At 35.4% G+C, this 19,421-nt stretch overlaps 3 protein-coding genes across 4 annotated transcripts; 2 read left to right on the top strand and 1 right to left on the bottom strand.

Moving 5' to 3' along the window:
- Positions 1-497: 497 nt before the first annotated feature.
- LOC132914133 (uncharacterized) lies at positions 498-3,280 on the top strand. The gene is made up of 3 exons (XM_060972970.1): positions 498-1,286; positions 1,407-1,413; positions 1,445-3,280. Exons 1-3 carry the CDS (start codon positions 1,057-1,059, stop codon positions 1,700-1,702), a joined length of 495 nt encoding a protein of 164 aa, XP_060828953.1. The 5' UTR covers positions 498-1,056; the 3' UTR covers positions 1,703-3,280.
- Positions 3,281-5,125: 1,845 nt separating this feature from the next.
- LOC132914135 (coatomer subunit beta) lies at positions 5,126-9,639 on the top strand. Its single transcript, XM_060972974.1, has 10 exons — positions 5,126-5,269; positions 5,440-5,854; positions 5,930-6,263; positions 6,341-6,629; positions 6,705-7,045; positions 7,134-7,398; positions 7,558-7,925; positions 8,042-8,486; positions 8,559-8,794; positions 8,993-9,639. Exons 2-10 carry the CDS (start codon positions 5,487-5,489, stop codon positions 9,221-9,223), a joined length of 2,877 nt encoding a protein of 958 aa, XP_060828957.1. The 5' UTR covers positions 5,126-5,269; positions 5,440-5,486; the 3' UTR covers positions 9,224-9,639.
- Position 9,640: 1 nt separating this feature from the next.
- LOC132914134 (transient-receptor-potential-like protein) lies at positions 9,641-19,061 on the bottom strand. Of its 2 annotated transcripts, none has more exons than XM_060972971.1 (18): positions 18,861-19,061; positions 18,365-18,580; positions 18,063-18,285; positions 17,737-17,934; positions 16,959-17,148; positions 16,437-16,625; positions 15,377-15,567; positions 15,127-15,305; positions 14,381-14,665; positions 13,513-13,703; positions 13,326-13,408; positions 13,049-13,170; positions 12,796-12,983; positions 12,258-12,448; positions 11,706-11,905; positions 11,342-11,623; positions 10,536-10,674; positions 9,641-10,094 (listed from the first exon to the last, which is right to left on the bottom strand). In XM_060972971.1, exons 2-18 carry the CDS (start codon positions 18,542-18,544, stop codon positions 9,823-9,825), a joined length of 3,303 nt encoding a protein of 1,100 aa, XP_060828954.1. In that variant the 5' UTR covers positions 18,545-18,580; positions 18,861-19,061; the 3' UTR covers positions 9,641-9,822. The 2 variants fall into 2 exon arrangements, with proteins under 2 accessions (XP_060828954.1, XP_060828955.1); XM_060972972.1 differs by having other exon boundaries at positions 18,712-18,865.
- Between the last annotated feature and the right edge of the window lie 360 nt (positions 19,062-19,421).

The following is a 19,421-nucleotide window of genomic DNA, read 5'->3' as shown; positions in this document are numbered from 1 at the left end:
TTTCATTCGAAATTAATAAATTTTGTTTCAGAAGCTTCGTTATTGAATTATCAAAAACAGCCTAAACATTGCGGCGATCTACAAATAAATCACTGTACATTGTAGAAATAAATTTTTACTTTTAGTTAATTTAAAACGTCGAGGAATCTAAAAGCTTGTAAAGTATTAACATCTGTGAATAATAAACGAAAATGAATAATACGATGGATAAATAAATAATAAATGATAATATAAAAAGAATATATGTGGATAATAATACAATAATAATATACGAATAATAAACACTAATAACGATAAATAATAATGGATGATAATATATCAATAATTAAACGCACTTGTCCGAAATTTCAACTATGGTAATTCATTTTTCATTCGAAATTAATAAATTTTGTTTCAGAAGCTTCGTTATTGAATTATCAAAAACAGCCTAAACATTGCGGCGATCTACAAATAAATCACTGTACATTGTAGAAATAAATTTTTACTTTTAGTTAATTTAAAATGTCGAGGAATCTAAAAGCTTGTAAAGTATTAACATCTGTGAATAATAAACGAAAATGAATAATACGATGGATAAATAAATAATAAATGATAATATAAAAAGAATATATGTGGATAATAATACAATAATAATATACGAATAATAAACACTAATAACGATAAATAATAATGGCTGATAATATATCAATAATGAACGCACTTGTCCGTAGGAACGCGTTACTTCAACTGCAATCATCCAAAACTCGAATGGCGTCATAATTAATACGTAATAATAATTCCATCTATACCCATTCTTGACCTCAATAACATTTTTAGTGACGATAAAACGATAAACCGAACAGAAAATCCAACTATCCAATTAAAACAAACCCGATTGCAAAGTCGGTCTGGCGACACGTTCAAGCTGATAACTTTCTCGTTAAAAGTACGAAAGATCGTGATTAATATATGGAGTAACCGAAAGACCGGCGAATCGACGATCTCGCTTTCTCGATTCGAGGAAACAGCTGTTTTGTTATTTGTTGCAAGTTAGTCGACGCAGTATCATCGGTGGATATGTGTCAGATTCGAGTGGCGTTATTCACGACGATGTTGCTGGCGATGGTCGAGATCTCGATAGCCGACACGATAAGCCGACTCTCTTTACAGTGTAAAAACGTCGCCAGAGATGCGATTATGAATAGCTGCAAGGGAGAAAGGATAAAACGATCCTCGGAGAATGTCCAGCTATTACTTCGTTATCTACGTGAAGGTAATGTTCTACATGGTTGTTTATATTTATATTGGTAGGAATTTTTTAATTTTCTATTAACACAAATCTTTGAATATTCAATTTTGAATATCGAAAGTTGAATATTTAAAGCGAATATTTAAAATTATTTCTTTTCTCATGCAACAATGTATAGTGTATACGTATTTTCTTCGTAATGGTTTACCAGATCAGGAATATAAAAGATCAACGAACCGAAAATTGATTTCCTTTACAGAGAATGTCGATGTTTCACAACGTCCAGAAGATCTCCTCAACTTCAGCTTAGGCTCCGACGAATTCGAAGAACTTGTGAATGAGGTCGGCTACAGAATACCCAGAAGTTCGGAGAGTCTGAGCAGGAAGATCTTCCAAAGCGTTGCTATGAAATGCTGCCCGAATCCGAAATTATGCTACGATAATCCAGGAATAATTCCTTGCATGGGATATTAACGACAACCTTGCGGTTCATTATTCAACCTTTTTACAGTTTAGTAATGAATCGCGAGATTATCATTGATATGCCCTGCGAGCAACTTTAGTAATTTTTATAATTTTAGTACGAAAGAGAGTTTAGTCATTTTCGAACAGAGAATCCGAACGACGATTGTTACACGATCTATAGTACTTAAATTTTCAGAACCCTTGAGAATCTTTGAAGGAATAAAGTACTTGTTGACTAAGATGTTGTGTTTGGTCTAAAGATTTTGCTCACTTTATTCAAGTCAATATAAATTGTATTTAATTGGAATTTTATATTCGCACACGTAGTAGATAATAAGTTCTCCACTTCGGAATAATTATATCGTTATAACAGAGGAAGGTAGAATTTTGAAGAATGAATGGTTAAGCGAGATAATTGCCGACTTAATACAGTTTCTTATCATTACGTCATTAAAAAAACGTAAGAAATTCGAACATATATGTATAAGTAATCGTGCACTGTTTGATCACGTATTAAAGCGTTTAACTCTATAGGAATTTGGACAAATTGTTCAACCTTATCGTTGATTTATCCTTTCACAAATTTCTCAATCTCGCTGTTAGCGTCGAACTTCTTAAAAGGTAACCGATTTATTTTCACAAGTTTATTCATTGTGAGAAGATGGTGTTAATACGGTGAAACTGCATCTATCTGAAGGTAAACTGCTACGAAAAATCGTAGTTAATGGGAAGAATCGATTATTATTATAGAAATTATCATCTGAGCTACTAGTCTTCTATAGATGCGGTTAAATAAAATCGCAAGAAAAGCTGGACGAAAGTAACGTTTACGACATTCCCTCTCCTCTACATTTCAATTTACAGAGTTAATTGAAATTGCTTCAGGGGTATTAAATTATATGCATAGACCGTAAAACGACGAACGAAATACCAATTACAAGCGGAAACTGAATCGCTCGAAACGAGACAATAGCTCGTTCGACTATAGAAAATGATTCGGGCGATCGAAACAACAAAGGAGACGCCGACAGCGTGACGAACGCGAAGCTCTTTGTGGCAATAATGAGTGATATTCCCGACGATCGGGCTGAAACTCCGTGAAACTACGCCAATAAGAGATAAAAAAGGACGGTGCCGATTATGGCGGAGAGATGGCCAGAACGAGTTAAACGCGTGTCTGACCCCCTTCGTGCGTGCAACGCCCGGTGCAATAGAAGTTAATCGAAAAAAGTAGGTAAGACAGAGACGAGAAGCAATTGAGGATCGGCTCCGGCGTCACGTCGAGACGCTTGCAATTAGCCGGCGCGCGCGCGATCTAGCTGCTAATTTCGTCTGACGCCATAAAATCGCTTCATCGAGCTGGAATCTCGAAAAATTAACAGCGACCACCAATAGGAATTTCTCTAATCGTGTCTAACGAGATCGATTGCTTTTCGCTGGTTAATAGTTTATATTAGGTTGTTCCAAAACTTTCTTTCGTTTTATAGGAAAATAATAGGTGCATTTTTGCATGCATTTTATCCATTTTTTGTTGTCCACCTATCGTTTCCTTATAAAACGAAAGAAACTTTTGAGACAACCTAATATCCACGCTAAATTTTCAATATTTACCATAGAAAATTTGTATGGCTACATGTACATGTATTATATAAGATATTTTATTGGTTCATGAAACGATGTGTAGCATATGATATAGAATAACGTAACAATGCAATATAAAATTATGTAATATTTAGGTATTATGAAGTTTCATTGATGTAATAGTTTCACTGAATATCGATGTTTATCGATGTAATGAATAATCGAAAAAAGTTTGTTTCATATTACACAATTTGCTGTTACGGATGCGCACTCTTAATCCGCTTGAAGATATTAGCCTGTTTCCATATAGATCATAATCCGATTACGATTGAAATTCGCTCCAGTATTTGCTTTTATTCTTTCGACAACGAAACAAGGTTCTCTTATTACAATAAGATTTGATTGATTTTTGAAAACCTATTAAAAGCTTTCGTACTTATAATTCTTTCAATTTGATGCTTTTTCTTAATTTTTTCAATTTCACGAAAATAATATTCGCAGGAAAATGCGAAGAGAACGTAAAAGGAAATTGGTTTCGCATATGTTAAATGGAAAATTTTTATAGACATACGTCATCCTCGATAAAATTCTACGTGGAAAGAAAGATATGCAAAAAGAAAGATATACCTGCCAATCATAGAGATCTGATCACGTATACATATATGATAATATGTCATATGGTCATCCTGTTTATCAATGAAAAATGTTGTAATTATTCGAAACGCAACATAATTATTTTTGAATGTTCTATATAAGTGATAACGCGATTATGCAATAGCCTCGAGCGATTCTATTTGCAACAAAATGACTCCAATGCCATAAAGCAAGATAATATCCATTTTTCTTACAAGAATTAAATCGCTAAATTGTTGTTTCATTTTTATTCTCTTAAATAGTGGAATTGTTCAAAGTATTTTTATCGCGTGTAATACTTCGTTGGTGAAGTTCGCGAACGGGTTATTCGCTTATTTGAACGCAGTTGCAATCTATTTAGTTCAGTTTGTTTTCTAGGTCAGTAGTGCTCCACTTGAGGCAGTTCGCTAATCGAGATGGTTTATCTTTGAAGGAAATAAATTAATAATATTTAGTAACAATGTATCTCGTTCGATTAATAGGTTAAACGTTTTATTTAGTAAGTATACGCTTTATTTCTTGTATTTTTCTTCCTTAATTTCATTTCGCAATTATTTGTGGGAACAATTTTAATTGTACATTTTTTTTACGAATCTTTGCATGAAAACAAAGATAAGATGCGAGTGAATACCTGCTTTTCAATAGAATTGTAATTTAATCAGATAGTTCGATTAATTATGCAAATTAAGAAATTTTCAAAAAAACATTTAAATGTTTGTAATTTGCAATACATTTATTATTGGATCTTTAAATTTGTTATTAGATCTTTAGCAAAATTTCAAATAGTACCAATTTAAAACACAAATTTTTGCCTTAACAATATTAATAATTAAATTAACATACACTTTACTTTTATATTCATCTAAAACAATCGTCTCTTTAATATTAAATACAATTAAGAAAATGACGTGTTTACGTATTTTCTGTGATCAGTGACATTTAATAACTTTTTAAGAAGTACGAACAATTCAATATTACGTAAGTATAAACATTCTTCAGCGTATGATTTACATACAGATTTTATAGAAACATTTCTTCGTACATTTGTATTAAAACATTATCGTTTGTTGTTTTAAAATCGAAGTACTGTAGAATTAAAGAAGAAGGAATGTCAGTAAATCTTATATTTGCACAAAAACAAGATATAAAGAATATTTTAAAAAATAAATAAAATGAATTCAAAAATATGCGATATACGTGGAAAGCGTAGACCGTGGCGCTATCTATTCCTAATCCGAATCGTCCCCTTGCGCAGGGGTTTGACACGTATGCTGTTTTCCTTGTTTCGGGATTCGTATATGTCAGTTGACCAGTTGAAAGATATTGTTGCTTTTTGTTACTGCACGATTTTCTTTTGATCAGGTATGTCAAGCTCGATAAACACAATCTATAGTATCGTCTTCAATATGGCAAAGTAAAGGTATAGTGGAGGGCAACCTAACCTCACTTTCAATATATTTTCCGAATAATATGTCACATGATCAATTTTGATTATTTAGTCGAAAATCATACATAGATTTCTTAATTTTCAGGTCGTAGAAGAAAAAGATTTCTGACATAGTGTAGAGTAACCGCAAAAATGAGTACTATAGCTGAACAACCTTGCTATACTTTGATAAACGTTCCAACCGATACTGAACCATTAAACGAACTTCAGTTAAAACAAGATCTGGAGAAAGGCGATGTTCAGACAAAAATCGATGCTCTTAAGAAAACCATTCACATGATTTTGAGTGGAGAACGTTTGCCTGGACTTTTGATGACTATCATTAGATTTGTATTACCATTACAAGATCATACCATAAAGAAACTGCTTTTGATATTCTGGGAAATTGTACCCAAAACTTCTCCCGATGGAAAATTGCTTCAGGAAATGATTTTAGTTTGCGATGCTTATAGGAAGGATTTGCAGCATCCTAATGAATTTGTTAGAGGATCGACTTTAAGGTATTAATATATCGATCGCTTTACTTTAGTTGTTGAAATGCTAGACTAATTTAAAAATATGCTTGTATATTTCAGATTCTTGTGCAAATTGAAGGAACCAGAACTTTTGGAGCCTCTAATGCCCGCGATAATTGCGTGTTTAGAGCATAGACACTCTTACGTTAGACGTAACGCAGTCCTGGCTATTTTTACTATTTACAGAAACTTTGAATTTCTTATACCAGATGCTCCAGAATTAATAGCAAAATATTTAGAGGGAGAACAGGATATGTCTTGCAGGAGAAATGCATTCCTGATGTTGTTACATGCTGATCAAAGCAGAGCACTGGCTTATTTAGCAGCTTGTTTGGATCAAGTGCCCAGCTTTGGCGATATATTGCAGTTGGTTATTGTAGAATTAATTTACAAGGTGCATATATTTTAAACAAGCTCCTACTGGTAGTAAAAAATCGAATTTCAAATATTAATAAACGTATATTTTTATAGGTTTGTCTTGCAAATCCATCAGAGAGAGCTCGTTTTATCAGATGCATCTATAGTTTGTTAAATTCACCCAGTGCTGCTGTACGTTACGAAGCAGCTGGTACTCTGGTTACACTATCCAGTGCTCCTACGGCGATCAAAGCTGCAGCTTCGTGCTACATCGAATTAGTTGTTAAAGAAAGCGATAATAATGTTAAATTGATTGTCTTGGATCGTTTGATCGCAATGAAGGATAGTCCTGTTTATGAGAGGGTCCTTCAAGATTTGGTGATGGATGTACTCAGGGTTCTAGGTAGATTTCTGAAGACAAATAAAACTAGTAACTCAAAATATAAAAAATTGCTTAAGGCTTTAATTCATACTTTAGGTTCTCCAGCATTGGAAGTTAGAACAAAAACATTAGCTCTAGCGATGGATTTGGTAACAACACGCACGATCGAGGAAATGGTACAATTACTGAAGAAAGAAGTGCTTAGAACAGCTGGCGGAGAACACGAAGACGCTGGTCGATATCGACAATTACTCGTTAGAACACTACATGCTTGCTCTATCAAATTCTCGGACGTGGCGGCTACAGTAATTCCAGTATTAACAGATTTCTTGTCTGAGAATAACGAGGCCGCTGCTACTGACGTTCTTGTGTTTGTTCGCGAAGCTATCCAACGATTTGAAAATCTCAGACCACTTATTGTAGAGAAACTGCTTGAAGTACGTATTAAAGAAGTAAAAATTAACAAATTAGTATTCTTTTTCATATCTCAACAAATCAATTTTTAATCTTGCGTTTTGTGTATAGGTATTTCCACATATAAGATCGGTAAAGGTACACAGAGCAGCGTTGTGGATTCTTGGTGAATATGCAACGTCGAAAGAAGACATAGAAGCTGTACTGAGTCGTATACGGGCTGCTTTAGGAGAATTACCATTATTGGAAGCGGAGAATAAACGTCAGGCTGGTGAGAAATCAACAGAAGATGGAAGCGCACAAGCTACACCAGCACAGTTGGTCACGTCAGATGGCACATATGCTAGTCAGAGCGCATTTAGTGCGGCGTCCTCACGTAATTATTTATTACCATTTACCTAAGTACTTTAGTATGTTGTTGTTTTTTTCACTAGAAAATGATTAAAATATTTGGTTTTCTTCAACAAAAAAGAAAAGAGCCGATCTATTTATTGATTTCAGATACTTTATAACATTTATTTTTCTAATATTACAGGCAAGAAAGAAGAAAAACGCCCAGCATTAGTTCAATACATGATGGAAGGTGATTTCTTCATAGGCGCGTCTTTAGCTACAACCTTAGCTAAATTAGCGCTTCGTTATAAGAGTCTTGAAACAGATGTGCAAAAGAGCAATCGTATGCAGGCTGAAGCGATGTTCATGATGTCCAGCGTAATGCAGTTGGGTCGTTCAGGTCTCCCTGCTAAAGCAATAACGCACGATGATGCAGAACGTTTGTCCTTATGCTTGAGATCATTGGCTTGCCCGACGACACTTGTACAGAAAGTTTTCACAGAGGGATGTCGTGAAGCTCTTGGCAGAATGCTAACAGCGAAAGCTGAAGAAGATTCACAGAATCAAAAGGTTCTTTTTCAAATCTACCTAATATATTTTTCCTTAATTCTTATATAGTCTTGGTCTCAGTACTTGTGTCATATAAATATTTTTAATGCAAATAGTACATTCTTTTGTTCATACAGGCAAAGGAGAAGCCAGGTAGCGTTGTTCAAGTAGACGACGCAATACAATTCTTACAGTTGAGCCGTGGTTCGGACTTGGCAGGTGGAGCTGGTGACGTATTCGAACAAAGTTTGAGTGCTGCTGTCGCTGGAAGATCCGGTGCTAGTGGAGATACGCAAACTCCTTTTGCTTTGAGCAAGGTTACCCAATTAACTGGCTTCTCAGACCCCGTTTATGCAGAAGCTCTCGTTCATGTTAATCAATACGACATTGTACTCGATGTATTAATCGTTAATCAGACCGAAGATACTCTGCAGAATTGCACGTTAGAGCTTGCTACGATGGGTGACTTGAAACTTGTAGAGAGACCGCAGCCTATTGTGCTTGCTCCTCGAGACTTCACAAGCATTATGGCAAATGTGAAAGTGGCATCCACAGAAAATGGAATAATATTTGGAAATATAGGTAGTTAATAAAGATTCGTGCTGCTACTTTGTTTATCAAAGACATATAAGAACGTGAATCATCGATTTTCAGTATACGACGTATTCGGCGCGGGATCTGATAGAAGCGTAGTGGTGTTGAATGACATACATATCGATATCATGGATTATATAGTGCCAGCAACGTGTACCGACCTGGAATTCAGACAAATGTGGGCAGAATTCGAATGGGAGAACAAGGTGTCTGTAAATACGACGTTATCAGACTTGAGGGAGTACCTCGCTCACTTACTAAAATCTACAAATATGCGCTGTCTCACTCCAGAAAAGGTACTGTATTTTAAATTTAATTTTTTTTATAAATATGTATATATATATTTTTCATGAAACTTTAATCAACTTTAAAAATAGTGAAAAAAATTATAGCAAGATTCTTAAAAAAAGGAAACATTTGCATTGTCATTAACGGTGGCAAGCAAAACCTTAAATGTCAAATTTCTAAAAATAGGGGAACAAATATATTTTCAGGCCCTTTCTGGACAATGTGGTTTCATGGCAGCGAACATGTACGCGAAATCGATATTCGGTGAGGATGCATTGGCGAATATGTCCATTGAGAAACCACTGAACAAACCAGATGCCCCAGTGGTCGGTCATATCCGTATTAGAGCGAAAAGTCAAGGCATGGCGTTGTCGTTAGGCGACAAAATCAGTTCTACGCAGAAAGGTCCACAAAGCAAAGTGGTGCAAGCCGCTTAGAGATTATAGTTACTTGACCTATGGTATCCTCAGTATTCAAGTTATTTCTAAGGTGGAAAAAACGTGTAGCCAATCGAGTTCGTTCAGATGAAAGAACACGTAAAATATTGTCAAAATGGCAATAGCTATCTGCCTTCGTCAATTCCATGATTCAAAGTTTCTTCGAACGTCACGATGTTGAGATATATTTTATACGATTAGTGCATTAACTTATGCGTTCTTTCAGTTTTGTTTCCTCGTGCCCAACGCCATCGAACCACAATACCGATTGTACCCGTGAGCGAAGAAATATATATATATATATATATACGATACTTTAGCTGTACAAGCTTGTATTTTATTCCGTTAAATTGACGTTAAATTTCTAATACATACACATATTTTTTAAGAAATAAAAAATGAATACTTTACACCGTCTTTTCGATGCTGATTTATTATCTCCTCTACGTATGTCGTAAAAATGTATAGTATACAATTTGTCTTTTTAAAATGTTGGATTTAACAGTTTACTTTAAAGAATATAAAATAAAGAAATTCAGTTCATATGCCTAAATGAAATTTCATAAGCTATGTTTGTTTTATATTATTTATTCAGTGTTTCACAGCCAGCCACCTCTTCGGGGCGACCTATTATTCGATACTCGTGGTGATCGAGACGTTACGTCCACTAATTTTTCTTTATCCTCTGGCATGTTTAAATTCTTTTTCGGACTCAGCGTAGGTTTTAGTCGCGACTTTATCGTTTTGCCATCCGTGTGGGCAGATAACGTCGATTCTGTGTCAGTGTTAGGTTTCTTCATGGCCCTCACTGGTGAACCGTATGAAGACTGCGGATTGTTCATTGCGTGGATGGGGAGTGCTGATGATGTTTCTGTAAACACAGGTATTATTAAAAGAAAAAGTTCATTTCTTCAAATGGAATCGTAACTACTAAATTAAAAAGAAATAGAGAAATTAATTTCACAAGTCGCAATAGAAACAGCTTACAGAATTTTTATAAAATTTTCTACTCAAGTACGCACAAAGTTTAATGGGAAACAAACATGGAGACATTGAATAAAAATATATCCATTTTCTTATTTTCATTTACAAACATCATAGATATGTAACCGAATTTCTTTTTATACAGAGGATCAACGAAAACATTTATCTATATTGATTTAGTATTATTATTTATCCGAGTGAGAAAACAGTTCCCTTGTTCCTTGAAAACATTTATAGGAGCTTTGTGAAAGCAAGTCGTATTGATTAATTGTGCTGTGAATGTAGTAATAAAACAGGACTCTTTAAATAAAAATGACAAAGTTCTTACCAGTCGATTGTTGGTAGGCCGTGGTTGAAGAGTTCGCGGACTTCCTTTTGACGACTCGCGGCGGAGTACGAAGCGGTACTGGTGGTGCGATCTTAGCGGGCTTCTCATCGACATAGTCCATTGACATCACGGGCTTCGTCTATAAAGGAAAGCAACAACCCATTACGTGATTCCCCATAGACGGGATTCAAACATACTCGCATGCAAGGTACGAACAAATTGCAATCTTTGAATTAAGAAACTTGTGTCTTATAATTAAATTTATAGTATTTTATAAGTATTCAATTCTTTCATGATATATTAACAAAAAATGAAGACGTATTAACAAAAATCGAAGATTTTTAAAGAACTCCTTTCTTTGCATAATGAATTTGCTATTGGGAAGCAATATTTTTCGGAATTTTCATAGGTTTCAATTCGAATTTCGATAAAAAGAATTACGAACATCTTGAATTTGGAGAACTAATGTGAATTTTCACAAAATCTTTTTTTTAGCTTTATATTCAAAGATTAAGATTTTGCAAGAAATTTTTAATTTACGAAAGTTGATTAAATTCCGTGAAATCCAAAATTTTCCATTGGAGGATTAATAGGATTTTGCTTAAAATTGTTTTTGAAAAGTATAATCTTTCGAAAGAGAAATATCAGCATCAGGCTACTAATTTATGAAAGTTTAATTAACTATAATCGACAATTTAGATTATAAATAAATATAGAAACAGATAATAGACATATCGACATAAATAAATATATAAGTATATAAATTTTTATTTATCTAAAGTTTTAATACACAAAGTGATACTTACTTGAACAACAGTTTCATTATGGTTTGCCGTGAGAGTAAGAATCGGAGGTTCGGCCAATGTTTCATGCGATTTTTCCTCCGTTTCCACGATATCCTGAAGAACATGAAGAATCGTCGAGGCTGTGCTTTCAGGTAGCTCTACAGGCGGCACAGGTGGCAGAGGACTCTTATTGTTTAATCTCTGTGCTTCTTCCATGGCTGCTTTCAAATGCAATTGATTTTGAAGAGACATTTTGCTGTTACTTCTACCAATTTGAGAGCTTTTTATCGCGCTGTCCACGACCTGCGATATTTCATTAATCGTTTCTTCACTCACAACGAATCAAATGTTAATTTCATTACGTAAGTTTAAATACGATTTTCACCTGGCTCCAACGATGATTAGCAGATTTTAATACAGCTAATTTGGCAATCCTTTTCCATCTGGCGATGTTATCTTCGTTTTCGTCCGGTTGTTGAAGAGGATCTGGCTGATCTTCGGACTCCGTACCCGAGACAGGAACTGCTACCTGGAAGTCCTTCATCAGCTGCCGCTCCCAGACCTTCATCTTTTTGCCAAGAATGGCTGATTGTTGACAGAAGTGATGAGAATTAGTTGATTGTAGGAATTAATCGAAAAGTCGAACGAGTCATTGAACTTTTAATTGACCGCAGGAAAAGTACTTTATTTATTTCAATTCTTTTATTCTTATAAATATTCCATATTCATTCGTATTGTTTATCGATATATTCTTATTCCGTATTTTTATTTTGTATCCTATATTTTATATTTTTGTTTTAGAATTCCCTTATTTCCTCATTTGTCGTGCTTTTTCTACCAATAGTATATTTACTATTTACCAATTTATCAAACATCAAATACGTCACAGGGAACATTTAAAAATTTCTTTTCTCTTAAAATCCTCGAAATCACTTACTTCTTTCTTTAGTATCAGCCCCAGCGATATCCATGCCGTTCCTCTGTAAGATATCCAGCAATTCGCATCTCCAAGATGACAAATCTGATTTTAATTCGTGAACATCGTCCTCGGTAACAGGATCCATTTCGTGTTCAGAATGCGAGTTCACTACGTACCGCCATATCAGAGCTCTCATCACGGCTCCATACCTGATCACAGCAAACAATAGCGTCGTAAAATTCGTAAAACGCCATGGTGGATATGCTAACTCTTAGCTTACTAAGGATTCTTTCATCCAGGAGGATTATTAAAAGACTATAGTCTCATATTTAATATCCAACGAGGAATAATATCTTCTCGAACGTAGTATTTCGTTATTTTACTAAAACTTGATAAATTATTCTCTTTCAATTTCGCCGAAAGTAGAACTTTGTGTCGATTGTCAACTGAAATTGAACTATGAATTTTTCAAATAATCCACTGTATAGCTTGTAAGTCTCAGTATTATTATCTATTTGTATTATGCGATTAATTATTGTTAAAGCTCGATTATTACTTAGACTCGTGTGTCCGCTTGCGATCGCTCGTTTCTCTTTCGAATTTCTTCTTCTGCAGGCCGCACAGTCTGAAGAGTAATTTCGGTGGCGGAAGAATATTGAACGGAGGCGGAAGCGTATCGCCATCCTCGAAGTAGCTCATCCATAGCTTCGTCCGCGCGAACTTCCATTCCTTGTCCGCGCGTTCCTGTTTACATGGGATTTTACGAATAGAAATTCTCTCGTTCGTTCACGTTATCGAAAGTGATTTACCTCGATGACAGCGTAGCTGTTGCTCATCATGGCGATGAGAAGATTCAGCAGAACGATCACGTTGATCACAGAATACGAACCGAACATCAACAGGCCCCAGAATCGAGTGTAAGTCTTGATTCCTCAAAACAGAAATCGACATAACGAAACCAAGAGCTTTTTTAATGCGTATTAATCAAAATTGAGAATTATGATTTTACGAATTTATGATTTATTAAAAAAGGAACAGCAAGATAGATTTATAGCATAAAAGTTGGACGATTCTCTCTCGGTTTACCTGCGAGTTCGAAGCTTTCTATGCCAATTCCTCCGAAACTAGCCCAGAATAAACTCTGGCACGACTCGAACAGATTGCTGAATCTATTAAAGAATATCATAAAAAGGGTAATTATCGGATTGAATTGAGAAATTGGAGAAAATAATTTTTAGTAAATGATCGTTGATTACGATATACGAATACTAGCCTTCTCCATCTTAAACAGGACTCGCTGGTAGGATCCCAAGATGGGTCCGCGATGTTATCGTAGCATTTCCGTCTCTCCAATTCCGTGAAATACCAAAGCAGTTGGTTTAGGCCACAAGCAAAGGCGAAAAGTACTAACGTGTAGATGAAGAAGAACTTTACGATGTCTATCACCATTCTACCTAAGGATATCTGGAAGAAAACGTATTTTCCAACGATGATACTGGAGATCAAGAACGATGGAGCTTTTTAAAAAAAATCAGAATTGGAAACAGAAAGAGAATTTTGTTTAGATTTTTGTTTGAATTTTTAGGATCGTAGAAGGTTGTAATTTTGTAATTTTAGAAATTTTTCGGACTTTTTCCTTAACATTTTTGTTGGAATACGATATTCCACGCATAGGTACAAATACTCCTACACAGACACCCACGCATGCATTTGAACAGGACACTTACACAGGTCATACTCATTACTGTATAGAGAGTGGGGCTCAAAATATTTAATGAATCATGGGTCACTACCTACGTCTAGTCTAAGAGTAACTAGCCAACGATCAACAATTCTTACATACGTTATTAATTATATCACTCGCTTATATACATTTGGTTCTATAGTACTGTTTAATAAATATCACTGAATATTATTTTAACACAAACATTGTGTCTCCCACAGATTATTAATCTTAACTTTAAGATTAAATTCTAACAATCTTATTCATCTTGTGTACCGATACTTTTATTTATCTTTCTTTCAAATATTTCTGTTTCCTTTATCCATTTTATATATTTCCTTCTTAGCACTGTTTTTTTTCAATTTCTAATTGATTTTTTTTAATTAAAAAGGTTCACGATATCGGGAATAAGAAGTACCTGAAGAGGCCCCAAATGAGGATTGATACTGAACAAATGGATGAGTTTCAAAGCGCTGAAGATGTTAGCAGCTGCGAACAAACCCTCCGCTATTAGCTGAGGATCGAAATCGCTCCATGTTTCTCTCGGGACCAAAGCTGCCATAGGGTTCTGATTAATCTCCGCTCTCTGTTGAAGGTACGCAGCAGTTCTAAGAACCACAGTGGCGATGTAGAGAAAGTTTTTGGTGAAGTCGATGAAATTCCACATGTCTCGTAAATATGCCTTCAGGCCATCCACGTAGGCCTTGAAATTTGTAGCATATTAATTTTTGTTATTCGATTCTACAACATAATGTGTTAAATCTACTTTTCTAAAGTAAACTCGGTTTTATGTGTGTACATTAGTTTGATACGAAATCTTATTCCTTTTTTAAAATTTTCCAACTATTTGTTCATCTAACGAAGCTTCGCAATATTCGACAATTCCTAACACGAAAAAATTCTTTGCATTTTCGAGCTTATAATTCTACAGAATTTCACAGAATTAAAACCTAAGATGGTTGATGAAGTAGCTGTGGTATAATTTTCTCTGGATAGAGATTTTTCAAAGATTCCAAGATCATCTCCAATTTTTTAAACAACATACATTCGTTTTATCATTGATAGAATGTATTATACGTCTTTGATAGAGTATATATTTTTATATGAACTCGAAGGCCTCTAGTATAGTGTAATAAATAAAATAGAGAAAAAAGTAGAAAGTACTTCTCTCATTTCTTGCCAGATAAATCCAAGAACATAGAGAACAACTACACCCTCTAGAAACGAAGGGGCTGCGCCTCTTTGTCTTGCTAATTCCATCTCGATATCCCTTTTTGCCTTCTCGCTGCCGAATATCTTTACTATTTCCACTTCTGCGCGTTGCGACACCAGCATCAAGATAACTAAACAACGATTATTCATCGTCTGACTTGATCGTTTCGTTCCAACAATTATTAATATCATTGAGACTTACATAGAAAGAACACGTATGAGGCGGCGTGAACGAGAAATTTGACGAATGGCTTTCGCATCATTTGACCAGTTTTCGAGTTTGGCGCTAGTAAGTACATTATAGAGTAGAATGGAAACATGAGCGCAGTTTTTGCAAGAACACCGCACTTTTGCCACGTGGTCATACGCCGAAAGCCAGGTAGGCCGTCGTACCTTTGATGGACGAATCGGAAAAAGATAATTTAATTCAGAATTAATATTCTGTTCACACTCTTATACAATTATTAAGATCATTTAATAATTAACTACTCTCATAAAATATTTAATGGGTAGTCTGTTGGGTTATCTAATAATTAGCTATTACTAGATCGCGGACTTTTATGATGAATTATTTTAGTGTACAGAATGCATATGATACGTAAAAATATGTAAAATATCCAAAATGTAGTATATGTTGTAATATTTAGTGATCGAAATGAGTCTTTGGTTAGACTCTGCTTCTTTATGGGATCAATAATATAAATTTGCACAAACATCCGCAGTCTATCCATCGTATAGAGTCAGGTCAATTGGTAATTTTATAAGAATTAATATTTCTATTTTAACGAACCACTGGTTCTACAATTTGTGGCATAAGAAAACGAAAAATCTATTAAGTAACTGATTTTTAGGAAACCGAACTTCGCCCTAACTCTAAAGCTTAATTCAGTGACCTTTTCGAGGAGCAAGTATCTTTATTATCGTTACTATTCCAAGATTCTTTTGCACTAATTAAAATAAAGCTATATCTTTAAGAGAGATCTCTGAATATCCCTCTTAGTACAATCTCGTCATCCTAATGTCCTCTTCTTCCTCTGCTTCTTCTTTAATTTCCACCTCGCAAAATGATTTTTATGAATCACGTTTTAATATCGGTAATCGGTTTTAATATCAGTAAAACGTAACAAGAGGATCTGATAGTTACAGTGTAATTGGATTCATTGTTAATGTAATATAGGAAATAAAGTTTGCAAACAGCCAGTGGCAATTTCACGCGGATAATTCAGGAGTAGAAAATCGAGGGAACTTTGTAACGAACTCACCAGATCGCTGCCAACAGTTGCTGCACGTGGGAATGAGCGACGAAAGTTTTCTGCTTATATTGTATGGCCAATTCTAATCTAGCCAGCTGCTTCCTGGTGACCAAGTTCTCCTCATCCTCAGGATCATAGTTGAGGATCGTGTGCAATTCCGTGGTAGTTCGCACTTGTTGCAACAGATCAACGGCGAATCTAATTGAAACGAAATCGACGAAAGCTTTTAAGGATATTTCCAGATCTCCAAGGTTTACATATTACAAAGGACACTTTGTAAATTGAAGAGAAATAGCCATACTTTGTGCATTTACTTTTTTATAATTGCAACAGTTATATTGTGTTATATTATTTTTTTAAATACAGCTTTACGTCTTTGAAAAATATACGATGTTTGGTAACACGTTGCAGAAAATTGAAAATTCTACAAACTGTGTTTATTTACAATCCTGAAACTCTTTTGGGAAATTTTAAATTTATCCACGCGACGAAATGAAAGGTAAAAACTAAATGAAAGAGAATGAAATTTACCTCTCCACCTGTCGTCGAAGCTTCAGATATTCGCCCCTACTTTCCGGTTCGGCGATCGTCAGTTCGCGAAGTTCCCAGCTTAATTGAAAAGCTGTTAGCAATGGATCTGGCGAGCTGAGCGCTATTAAGCTTGGACTTGCCAATGCTTTGTACTCGGAAATCCTCGTGGACGAAAGTCTGAGTGGGTCGCCTGGTATAAAAACGAATGATAATGTCAGCGTAATATACGTTTTAAATCAGATTCAAGTTTCTGGATTTATATAACTTTGTCATTTTTATAATTGCACTTCGAAAATTGTTAAGTAATCCTTTTACTTTCTTCTTCTTAAACCTTTAATTGTCACGCTGAAATGGAAATACGTTCGTAGCAATGGAACTTAACTTAATCGAAGATTACTATACGCTTGACGTCACGCGCTACTCGACGAACAAATTATGACAATGTTTATGACGGCTAAATTTAATGTATGAAATCTAAAATTCGTTCAGAGAAAACTTTACGAAAATTTATTCTTTTTCTCGTTCGGAGAAGTTGCACGAAAGCACGAAAAATAAATCGCGTGACCAATGAAAAGAAATCGGCTATAACAACCAGTCGAAGAGTTTAATTGTAACAACTATAGCGTTGTTTAGCGATGGCTTATATTTCAACTCACGGTACTTTTATCGAAATCTTCTTTCTTTGATAGAGAAAAGACACGAAAGTCTTTAAAGAAAGACGAACCTTTATTATTATTTATTTGGGAATCTATTTTATAGGATTGCTCGAGTGTTTTACCTGTCGTCGATCGCAGACAATCGGCACATCCACATTTAATGTCGTGTGGCATGGGCAAAGTGGCACCGCGATCCAGCAACAACTTCAAAATCTCGTAGTTGTTACGCTGTGCGGCCAAAATCAGAGGCGTGATTTCTGGCGGATATCTCGCGGATGCTGGATCGATCTTCTGCCAACTGTGGATCACATCTTTCGTCGCTACAAATGCAGATTGCATGGATATTTTATAAGAAACATCAGGTTCGATGGTTTACTATTTTCTCAATTGTCCACGTGTTTCGCCGAATTAAAAGATTCGATAGCAGGATGGAACATCGATCACTCACAGTTTTCCTCGGCCAATAAATTAGCAGTCAGCAATTCTTCGTGTTCGAGCAGCAACTCTACAGCTTCCACAAATTCTTGATCGATGGCTCGGAGAAGAGCATCCTTCGTCTCCACACCCATTACCACCAACAATTCCACCATTTCCAAATTCTCTGAATCAATCGACAATGACAAAGCTCCGCGTCCCAAACTATCCACGCAATTTATGTCCAGTGACTTCCCCTAAGATTTAAATACGTTGTACCCTTTTCACGAAATAGAAGTCGATTAAGAGAAAGTATCGATTGGGACAAAGACTCACGTTGACACTACCCTTATTGGCAAATTGAATGAATCTTTTGACGTTAACCAGATCGCCCCGTTCCACCGCTAATAGATATTTCTTTTCTTCGATGTTCAAAGGCCTTGGAAGATTGACTACGTAGCTTTCCATCTCGTTTGGAGGAGCTTCTACCTCTTTATCTGTCTTCTCGAAGCCCATTTTGGACTACGGCCTTAAGCACAATTTTCGAAGTTTCTACAACACGAAGAAGATCTTTTATAACACGAGTCTTTAAGGGACAAATATCTTTTACATCTGCTATTGTTGTATTTTAATTAGTAGGGGAATTAGATCTTGGGGAAAGGAAGAGATTTACGATATTTGACTTTTATCCCTAATCGCAACACACGAATAATGCGAGCTATCTAAGAACTGAATTTCCACCGATTTTCCAATGCACACCAATCTCCACTAACACATTTCCGTCAAACCAAAACTCTGGAAACAACTACAACCCTATCTTTTATTTATTCACCTCCAAACTTGCGACGATTCCACTTCAAATCCACGAATCTTCGCCCCTCGTTCTTTATTAAAAAATCTCCTGATTAAAATCTCCAATCTCCGCACCACACTGTCACAAAGTAGTACGAAATTTTCCACGAAATTTCCTTGTACGAAAAATCAACAACGCTTAACGATCGAAAGAATCATTGATGTATTCAAAAAGAGTTCGCGAAGAGAGTTTTGTAAGCGAACGACACTGGCGAGAGTCGATTTCGCTTATATAGGGGATGATGGAAATCGAATTACGAGTATTAACCGAGACCCTGTTTATTTGCCTGGTCGCTTAAGGCGGAGTACACACGCGGACTAATTTGCTTATCGATATCTCGTTAGCCACACGATGGCTTGTCAGGGGGTGCTCTCGAAGAGTGTCATCTCTGACAGTTATACCGTGTTTATAGACAGACTTTTGCATATAAATAATAATAATTATAGTTACTAAATAATTAATAAGCAATGATTAACGAATAATTAGTAATACCGTGTGCAATAATAACTGCAATAATTATCATTTCATACGAAACACCCA

Source organism: Bombus pascuorum, chromosome 14 (genome assembly GCF_905332965.1).
Source record: "Bombus pascuorum chromosome 14, iyBomPasc1.1, whole genome shotgun sequence".
NCBI classification, from domain to species: Eukaryota; Metazoa; Arthropoda; class Insecta; order Hymenoptera; family Apidae; genus Bombus; species Bombus pascuorum.
Note: the sequence above shows the minus strand (reverse complement) of the source record. Positions and strands in the feature narration are given on the sequence as shown.